The 10,952-nt window shown below is 45.6% G+C and overlaps 1 protein-coding gene and 1 pseudogene across 1 annotated transcript; one reads left to right on the forward strand and one right to left on the reverse strand.

The window, feature by feature from the left end:
- Positions 1-4,166: 4,166 nt before the first annotated feature.
- On the forward strand, positions 4,167-4,857 carry LOC147958706 (uncharacterized; annotated as a pseudogene).
- A 3,088-nt stretch (positions 4,858-7,945) lies between these two features.
- On the reverse strand, positions 7,946-9,881 carry LOC147958707 (uncharacterized). The gene is made up of 4 exons (XM_087532257.1): positions 9,476-9,881; positions 8,437-9,381; positions 8,150-8,361; positions 7,946-8,053 (listed from the first exon to the last, which is right to left on the reverse strand). The coding sequence occupies exons 1-4, from the start codon at positions 9,879-9,881 to the stop codon at positions 7,946-7,948; spliced, it is 1,671 nt and encodes a 556-aa protein (XP_087388383.1).
- Between the last annotated feature and the right edge of the window lie 1,071 nt (positions 9,882-10,952).

Consider the following 10,952-nt stretch of genomic DNA (forward strand, 5'->3'; position numbering starts at 1 on the left):
AAAGCGTGTGTACTCCTTGATCTCGTCGCTGTTGACAACAATAATCTAGCCGGCAATTTGACTTGTCGTGGTGCGAGATGGATGAGTCGACAAGGGATGAATCGTCAACGAGCCAAGACTGGAGAAGCACAAAAGACAAGGTGTCAAGATTAGGGAGAGATTGTTAGCAATAATCTTGAGTTAGTAGTATTTTATGTCAAGTAGTAGTCTGATTAAGGTGGCCGCTTGTGTTTTGGTTAACTAGGATTAGTTGCACGTGGGTTAGTAGCATGCATGGACTTGTACGTGAGGACTTGGGTCCTTACCCGTGTGGTGTTAGGAAAGAGTAGGAGTACTGGTATGTCACGTCTAGTAGTCCGTCTAGGTTATTAGTAGGAGTCCCATTAGAATTGGGTCAGGTGTTCAGGCGTCGGTATGTGTATATATACACAGACGTGTGCGTGAGTTTTGTATCGTGTGTAAGAAAACAGAAAATAAAAAGAGGAGAAATAAAGGGCACGACAAGAGCCTTTGGTTATAAAAGTTTTGCGCGTGAACCCGCCCACAGAATCGATCACATCAAATTACAATGAACACGCACGCGCAAAACTTTTATAGCCAAGGGCTCTTGTCGTGCCCTTTGTTTCTTCTTTTTTTATTTTCTGTTTTCTTACATATGATACAAAACTCACGCACACGTCTGTGTATATATACACATACCGACGCCTGAACACCTGCCCCAATTCTAATGAGACTCCTACTAATAACTTAGACGGACTACTAGACGTGACATACCAATACTCCTACTCTTTCCTAACACCACACGGGTAAGGACCCAAGTCCTCACGTACAAGTCCATGCATGCTACTAACCCACGTGCAACTAATCCTAGTTAACCAAAACACAAGCGGCCGTCTTAATCAGACTACTACTTGACATAAAATACTACTAACTTCAGATTATTGCTAACAATCTCTTCCTAATCTTAACACCTTGTCTTCTGTGCTTCTCTAGTCTTGACTCGTTGACGATTCATCCCTTGTTGACTCATCCATCTCGCACCACGACAAGTCAAATTGCCGGCTAGATTATTATTGTCAACATTCTCTCCCCAATCTTGACTTGGCGAATTTGCGGACCACTTCAAATATGTCTTGGACTACCCAGTCTCACTAGTAACCTGTGGAATACACCACCCGGTGGACTACACCATCCACCCTAGCGAGATACATGCCGGCTCCTTGTGGATCACACCATCCCGTGCACTACACCATGCACTCCAGCCTCATGTAGAGACATGGCCTCATTGAAGAGACTCACCTTCACTGGTTTACCGCCCCCACATAGTTGAACTTGATCCTCTCGTCGAGACACATAGACGACCTGGATGCCCTTCATCTTCAACGCCTCCTCACAGAGACAAGCACTTGGACATGATGACGACGACCGACTGACCAACCGACCATGCTAACCCGCACGACTCCTTGACTTTAACTCCCGGATGACGATCTTGACGACTTTCCAGCACCGCATCACCGCACCACCGCTCCCGTCAACGATCTCCATCCGTCGCCTTGCCGACGACAGCCCGCCGTCTCCCTCCTTGTCGCTCCATCGAACGACGGTCGCATAATCCTCCTCATCGCTGCAACACCCAACGACAACATCGCCCGCCCCTCCTCGTCGCTGAACCACCCAGCGACTATATCGCCCGCCCCGAGGCGCTAGTAGGGGTTGCCTCCCCGGGGCAAGCGCGGCTTCGCCTTGAACCTTGCTCTGATACCAATTGTTGGAACTCGCCCACAGAATCGATCACATCAAATCACAAAGAACACGCATGCGCAAAACTTTTATAGCCAAGGGCTTTTGTCGTGCCCTTTGTTTCTCCTCTTTTTATTTTCTGTTTTCTTGCACACGATACAAAACTCACGCACACGTCTGTGTATATATACACATACCGACGCCTGAACACCTAACCCAATTCTAATGGGACTCCTACTAATAACCTAGACGGACTACTAGACGTGACATACCAGTACTCCTACTCTTTCCTAACACCACACGGGTAAGGACCCAAGTCCTCATGTACAAGTCCATGCATGCTACTAACCCACGTGCAACTAATCCTAGTTAACCAAAACACAAGCGGCCACCTTAATCAGACTACTATTTGACATAAAATACTACTAACTCAAGATTATTGCTAACAGTCGCTGAGTCTATAATGGTCAGCAGTGAAACCTTCTGCGCAACTACTCAACTTCTCCTCCATTTCGAGACACTTGATACCATCATTTCGATAAGATGTAAATGTCAGTTGATCAGCAAAGCAATCAATCAGTAACTTCAGTTCAGTTTGGTGTATGTAGGAGGAAACTTACCCTAGTGGCTGAGGCGTGTAGGCTGGGAATAGCAGGAGCATTTCGTTGGAAAAACTCATTTAGGTAATCCAAATAGTCTTCCAAGAGAACATAACCAGAATCCCAGGGCAACAGCCTGTCCCAACTCCATGCGGTCTCCATAAGATCTTAATAGGAAGAACGACTCGTCAACTAAGATCAAATCCACTAATAATAGGACTTAGATGTGCTTTAGCAAAACTGTTTAAAATAACACAAAAAATAGAACATATGGGTTCCTCGTACCTCTGTAGTGGATGATATCCAATGGCGGCACATCCTTGACATGTTCGAATTCCCTCGTGGTTTCCATTTACTCAAGAGACATCATCATGTGTTTACGGTTGGTCTTCGCCAACCAGCACCAGGACCGCTCATCGGATGAGTGCATATGTCCCCTTGTAGGGTTTTCGAGATTCAAGGGGGTGGGTTTGTGGGGATGGGATGGGGTGGGGGTGTGTGGCGCGGGAAACTGCGGACGGCGAGGGGAGGAAGAGGCCGAGGACGCGAGGGAGGTACCCTCTGTATTTGTAGAGTATTTAACCAAAAACTACCACAATTGACGGAAACGTGACGAAAAACTACCACTCTACGATTTTGTGCCAAAAACTACCAAATTTGTCCTAAACCGTGACCAAAAACTACCAAGTCGCGAAATCGCGAAATCGCTCGCTTTGGCCGCGCTAACCCCGAATCTGACCGGTTGGGCCCGCGATTCAGTAGCCACGCTGGCCAACGGACATCCGCCGCGCGGTGACGGCCGTTAACGCCCCGTCCGCTGTCCGAACGGCGGCTGTCGATGGGCCAATAAGTGAGAGCGAGCTCAGCCACTCGCTCATTCTCTTCCTCGTCGCTCGCTCTCACTCGTCCTCATCCTCTCCCTCTCCCTGGTGCTCTGAGCTAGGTCAGCCTATCACCGTCGCCGCCGCGGCCATTGCTGTCGGTAGAAGTTGAGGATGCCATCCTAGAATGACGAGGAGAGCTCGGACGAGGACATCAACATGGTTTCAATGGATCCTCAGCTCTTTGTAAGTGCATAATGGTGGAACAGAGTTAGGGTTAGGGTTAGTTCATCCAAATTGGAGATTCCAAGTTGGTTTTGGTTTGATTCAAACTTTCTTTTGTAGGAAACCCCTGACAGTGTGGTGGAACCATCTTTCTGTGGTTCTTACACTGAATCTGAGCCGACGTGCATGATGCATCATCAGAGGCCGAAGAAGATGGTGGCTTTTGAAGGTGCTTTGACTGGGAGGCGATTCCTGGGTTGTCCTGTGCAGCAGGTATTAAATCTTGCACGCTAACTTGTTTTGCTGGTGGAGATGTGTGATGTGTTTTGCTGCTGGAGATGTGTGGTGCAGCATGTGGTGCAGAGATGTGTGATGTGCAGATATGTGTGCTGTAGTTTAGAACTGAAACTTGAAAGTGCCATACATATGGAAAGCTATATGTGAAAGTAGATCTTTAGTTAACTGAATTCAATACATGACTGAACTTGAGAACACCTACATGCAGAGATCTTTAGTATACTGTGAACTGAATGTATTTGTTAGGTGTTAACTGAATATAACTGTTAACTGAAAAAGAACAGAGTTAAATGAATTTATATCTATTGCTAAATATAGCTGTTAACTGAATATAGTCAGGTGTTGTGTGCTTACTATGAAAGAATTATGTTTGCATAATTCAGAGAGCATATTGATTTAAACAACAGTTAAATGAAATGACTTTATGACTTTAGTTATCTGTAGTAAGTTTGTTACTAAGTGCTTTGTGCTTAATTATAAATAATTGCTTCTGTATGATGTAGGTGTGAACTGTGGGGTTGTGGAGTGGGTAGATGGTCCTTGGCCAGAGATTATACAAAGGTGCCTAACAAGGATTTGGGACATGTACCATGAGCAGAACTTGGGGAGGGTGAAGGACAAACAAGCCCATGAGAAAGAGGTGGCCAAGCTATAGAAGGAAATTGATTTCCTGTCAAACAACTACAGCCAGTTGGTGGAAGATGTATCCAAGATTTTTGACTATCAAGATGGCAAGATGTCTCATGACATGGACTATACCAGTCAGGCAATCAATGATCTAAATGCAAAGAAGAAACAACTTGAGGATCAAGCAAAGATTGAGATAAGTATGGAAAATATGAAGCTTGCCAAGGAGCAAAGGTGCATTCTTCAAAGCCAAGCAGATATCATTCAGAACATGAGGAAGGCCATGAAGGAAGTGGAGGGGGACAGGGACCTACTTAAGCAAGAGAAGAAGAAGTTGGAGTATCTGATTGTTGATCTGGTCAATGCTGGGCATGCCAGCAAAGATAAGCTGGAGAGGATCAAGGCAATTATGAATGAGTGAAGTGCTTGGTGTGTGGGTTAAGTAATTAGTAGGCCTATATATATAGCTGGCCTTGGAATGTCATGCATGTTAGGTGTATATTTTGGGAAAGTTTCATGTGCTTTCAGAATGGTATGAGGGAGGGAGGTACTCTTATGGTTTAAGAACTAGTTGGTTTTATCTATGATGTAATGACTTTTATGTTAAGACCTACTATGCTAAGTGAGTACTCATGCTAAGTTAATTAAGTAAGAATGTTTTATCTATGATGAGTCTGTTTTACTCTGCATATATCATGTGTGGATAACTGACAGTAGTGACATAGTTGGAAGTAGAAAGCAGCAAGTAACATATATAGCAAGTAGCTTAGATAGTCTGACAAATAACTTAACATATGTAGCAAGTAGAAAGTAGCAACTAACATATATAGATAGTCTGACATAGATAGATAGTACTGTCATTCATAGTCTGACATAGATAGCAACTAGTAGTAGATAGTGCCTGACACAGATAACAAGTAGATAGTGCTGACGAGACTGAATCTAGGAACTTACTGAACTTACGAAAGTTCAAGACTGACGAAACTGAATTTTTTTGCACTGAACTAACTGAAGGCAGCACTTCACTCCTCCTTCTTCAGCATCTTCAGGCACCGGGAGCGGCGCACCGCTGTCACGGCCGCCCTCTTCTTCTTGCCCGGCGCCGGCTCCACCACATCTTCCTCGCCGCCAACTTGTTCTTGCTTCACGACGACGCCGTCTGGGAGATCGACGACCTCCGGCAACGCATCCACTTGGATTGGGAGGTTCATGTCCCCCTCCACGGCGTCGAGGACTGGAGCCAGCAGCTGCACTTCAGGCTCGTCGTCGGAGAGGACGACGACCTCATCCACCTCGTCGTCAGAGTCGTCAGAGGACTGGTCCTCATCATCGTCACTGGACTCGTCGTCAGAAGCGTCAGAGTCATCATAGGGCCCAAGGACCCATGGATTGCGCCTCTCCTAGTAGGCGTTGTTGATTGGGGCTGGGAGAGCGAGGACGGCATCAGTGACATGGTCTGCGGTGGCCGGCGGCGTGGTGGATGAGCAATACATCCACCATCGGGCGCGTTGCCTGGGGTCGGGGGAGCGCTGCACCTCGCGCATCGCCCACAACAGAAGGGACGGCGGCGGGATGGTGCGGCCGGTAGGGAAGGTGCGCTGCTTTTCAGCAGCTGTCATCACCTTCACGAGGCCGCAGGCGTGGTTCCTCATCATTGCCATACTGGGGAACCAGCGTGCGATCTCCCTGTACTACGCGCGCATCTCCTGGTTGTTCCCGGCGAGAGCTTCGATGGCCAGCTGCCAGTCCATGGAGACGGCGGTGGCGGTGGTTGTCGGCGGCGATTTCGACAGGAAAGAGGGGGAAGTGGAGTGGGCGGTGCGAGCGGCGAGTGGGCGAGTGAGCATAGAGCGTGGTGGGTGGACATGTATTAAAGGCGTAGAATCTGAAACGGCTGGTTTTACTCAACGCACGCTCACCACGCGGCCGGCCGCAACGCACGCTAAACAGAGGACGTGGCTAATAACATATAATAAGTTCGGCCGATGCTAGTCAAACAAATCACCGGCACTAGCCCATTGGTATTGAACGCATGGTTACAACCAACTGGTCCTGGGTTCGAGCCCCAGGCCAGACTTTTTTGTGTGCAGATTTCTTTTTCTAAAATGAATTTGGCAGTAACTTCTGAACTGTAGAAATGGCAATGTACAACAAATAAAATAAATTAACATGTCCACAAGTTCACATGTCTGAATTTAAGTAGGCTAGTACCACAACACACATTTAGTAGCAGAACACAAACTTAGTACCATACACTCAAACTAAGTAGCAGAACACAAACTTACTACCATACACACATTTAGTAGCAGAACACAAACTTAGTACCATACACACAAATTTAGATACAAAGTTTCAATAGTTTCCACTAGCATTGAAATAGGATGCAAACTTGCTAGGAGGTTTCCTCCTCCTCTTGCCTGCCAATATTCCTGGTTCTCCAGTGGATGTTCTTGGTGCATTGAATGTTCTTGTTGATGCTGATCCTCTTGGAGCTCTTGTTGATGCTGATCCTGTTGCAGGTGCTGGTGAAGACCTGGCTGCTCCTGCTGAAATTGTTGATGTTGAACCTCTCTTACTTGCTGCTGTTTTTCTGTTCCTCATTGCTTTAGGAGGTGGAGCAGATGATGCTGGCATCTATAAAGTTTGGTGTTGAGGTGGTGGTTGTGGAGGTGGATGTGTAGCACTAGAGGAACCCCTAAAAATTTCTCTATTCTCCTGCATGACAAAATTAACTCAGTTAGTAAATAGACCAGACCTAAAATAATTAAACAAAGAATGCAACATGTTTAAATGACCTGGTATAAGTTCTTTCTCATCTCAAGACTAGGTTTTAGAGCTTTCCCACAGTTTGTATATCTGTGGCCTTATAGACCACAATTGCTGCATGTAATTGTTCCCATCCTGCTTGTGTCCTTTGATGCAGGCACCTCAAACTGGCCCTTTCTCCTAACTGTCTGTTTCTTGCCTGCTTTTTCTTTGAACACTGAGGCTCAATATCCTGAGTATGGGTGTCAGGCCAGAATTCAGGACCAGGGACATGGTACACTATGTCTTTGTATGCTTCAATATATAGTGCTTTTTTGAAAAATTCATGCACATAGTCCTCTGGATGCATGTGAATCTTGCTCATTGCTGCTATTGCATGACTGCATGTCACACCTGTCATGTCCCACCTCCTGCAGACACATGATTTACTAGCTAGGTTCACACAGTACTGATTTTCCTTACTAGACACTTGCCAAATGTCAGGAGCTGCCTTATATGCATCACAAAATTTGGCATACTTCTTATTCTCCTCTAGTTTCTCTGAATAGTTGGGTGTGATCATCCACCTGTTGTTCTCTGTTTTTTCCCTAATCTTCTGCCCTTTGATCATCTGCTTAGTCCTAATTCCTTCAAACATAGTCCTAATTGGTTTGGCCCTAACATCAAGGATCATTTTGTTGAAAACCTCACTAAGGTTGTTCACAACAAGATCAGTTTTGCAATTGTAATCCATTGCAGACCTACACCAAGTCTCCTTTGGAATTTTTTTAAGCCACTTCCAGGCATCCTCACACTCTGCTTTAAGCTCCGCCATTGCTAATTCATGGCCATGTTTGGTGAATGAGTAGCTAGCCTGATCTACTAGCTTCTTTAGTTCTGCTCCTCTGAAACAGCTGACTGAAAATTTGCATATATGTGCCTGAGGCAGTATCTCTGAGGGGAATCAGGGAACACCTCATTTATAGTCTTAAGAAGACCCTGATTGTAAATTAATAACCATGGTCATGAACAAAAAGAAATAAAGCTACTAATAACAATATATATCTGAACTACTGGCTAAGATTGGGTGCATACCTTTTGCGTGTCAGAAATAATGGTGTAGGTTCCAAATTTGCTACCACTTCCAATGCAACATCTTAGCTGGGTTAGGAACCATGTCCAACTCTCTGAATCTTTCTTATCAACCACACCAAAGGCTATGGGGTAGATGTTGTTGTTTCCATCTCTTCCTGTGGCTGCAAGAATTTGCTGTTGGGTGGTTAGCTTGATGAAGCAACCATCAAGCCCTGCATCCATACCCAAATTAGCTACCATAAATTTACAACAAGATATTTTTGAACAAAATGCAGTTATAGATTTACCTATAAAGGGCCTGCAACCATTAAGAAATCCTTGTTTTGATGCATGCAAGCAATAGAACATGTACTTAAATCTAGGAGTTGGGGCAGGGTTTTCTGGGTCCTCAAATGTTGTAACTACACACCTGCTACCAGGGTTTGTGTCAATAACTGCTTGTAGGTAGTCCCTTAGTCTATAGTACTGCTCCTTCTGGTCACCTTGTACAACCTTAATAGCCTTCCTCCTTGCCCTATAGGCCACACTCTTTGATACATCAACTGAAAACTTGACTTTGTTGTTTTTAATAAGTGAATCCACAGGTGCTCTAGGATCTTCTCTAAGAGAAGGCTCAACTGCTTTGGAAAGCCACTTAGTAGTAACCTTTGTGTTCTCTGCTGATGCTGGACAAGTGTGCTCCATGTTACACTTCTTAATGCAAAATGTTATTTCATGAGCAATCCTGATGGCACACATGTAAAATTCACATACATGCTCTCTCTGTGAACACCAAACAATAATTTGTGTTGAAGTGTTCTCGTGGTAGTGAAAAGACCTCAATATCCTTATATGAAAATCTCTTAATGCTTCTCTGAACTGGTAAACACTATCAAAACACAAGCTCTTGCACAAGAGTAAATGTGAATTGGGAATTGAGGGGTCAAAATATAGCATTTCCTTCATTTTTTTCTTACTACTCTTTGTCTTTGGCTTCTTCATGAGGTATGGTAGTTCAACTTCATCTTCTTCTTCCTCATCACTTATGCCTGCATCACCAGCAAAACAAAACTCATCTGCTTCAGGAAACCAATCTTCAAAACGTTTTTTCTCTACCTCATTGTGACATCTGCTAGTTGGACCAGGATTCTTCACATGTTTCACAATAGCGGTAGTTTGCAATGTTGTAACCTCTTCAGAGGCACACTCTATTTCCATTAGTTGAACAGCTTCAGCACTCCCATCTGAATGAACTGAATCCTCAGAACAAAATTCATACAGTTCAGTGTCTCCTTCAAAGTGGTTCAAATCTGCCTCTCTTTGAATCCTGCTCCTCTCAAGCTGAGCCTTTTCTATCATCTATCTGATTCTGAAGCTCAAATTGCTCCACAACATTTTTCACGCAGCAGCTCTCTTGAGTGCTCATGTAATTCTCATTAGCCTGTGTACTAATTCCAGTTTGAACATTTCTCACAACCTTTATGTTCACTAGCTTCACATGATGAAAAAACTCCAACATTTCATGAACACTAGCTTCATTACCTAAATACTTTACTCTTTCAGATCCAATTTCCTCCTCCTTCACATAGTACATGTAATCACTGTCCCCATACCCTTCACTAGCAATGAGTGATTGTAGAGTAAGCAAAGAAATATCTGACTCAAATATACCCCTTTTCACAGGGTTTCTTCCTTCTAAATGAAACCATATCTCCCACTTCTGGTCAGCCAAACTGCACAAATAAGTGCTCATGAATTGAATTGAAATTGACTGAGCTACAAGTGTAATATAGTTTACTGACTCCAAGTTACTACACATGTCCAACTAACAGAAACAAACATCTTACTAATTTGCCAGATTGAAGCAGCTAACCACAGGCCTAGCAGATGATACTTGCATACCTGCAACCCATTGGCGATGACTGGGAGAGCGGTGCCTCCTACTGCGGCTACGAGCCGGCCTGCATCGAGAAACTGGTGCTCCCCAACCAATTATCGACTGAGCCGCTGGCCATCGGTGGAGGCGCGGGCGAGGCAGCAGCGGCCAAACTTGTGTCACCGCCGCCAACGTCACCGCCGCCAGCGCCGCCACCCTCCGGAATCAACGAGGACATGGCGGCCGCCACCTAGTTCAGAGAGAGGGAGAGGAGGGAGAGAGTGAAACGAGAGGGGAACGGATCAGATCTTGACCCGCAGCCCACCGACAGCCGCCGTTCGGACAGCGAACGGGGCGTTAACGGCCGTCACCGTGCGACGGACGTCCGTTGGCCAATGTGGCTACTGAATCGCGGGCCCAACCGGTCAGATTCGGGGTTAGCGCGGCCGAAGCGAGCGATTTCGTGACTTGGTAGTTTTTGGTCACGGTTTAGGACAAATTTGGTAGTTTTGGCACAAAATCGTAGAGTGGTAGTTTTTCGTCACGTTTCCGTTAATTGTGGTAGTTTTTGGTTAAATACTCGTATTTGTATGGTGACACAACTGGGCCGGCCCAGTAACCTGCGCTGGAACTAGCACACAGCGCGGAAACCATGGGAGCGACCACTAAAAAAACAGGAGAGAGAGGGGCTTTGGCATTGCATTGGCTCCAATGCCAAATATCCCAGCACATTACATTGAGCTCCAATGCCTAACGTTTTGTTTGGTTGTACATGTATTGGGAAGTTGGAATCTATGGAGAGCCGTCACCAGGTCTCCTCTGGCGGCAACACATACTCCCCGCCTTCCCCCACCTCCTTTTACATCACGCCCTCCTCCTCATCATCATCACGGCAGGCTCCTCCTGATAGAGTTCAGGGCCTCGTCCTCAAGGGCATCCAACTCAACG

The sequence above is a fragment of the Triticum urartu genome, chromosome 7A (genome assembly GCF_056163025.1).
Source record: "Triticum urartu cultivar PI428250 chromosome 7A, HENAU_Tu73, whole genome shotgun sequence".
In the NCBI taxonomy this organism is placed as follows: domain Eukaryota; kingdom Viridiplantae; phylum Streptophyta; class Magnoliopsida; order Poales; family Poaceae; genus Triticum; species Triticum urartu.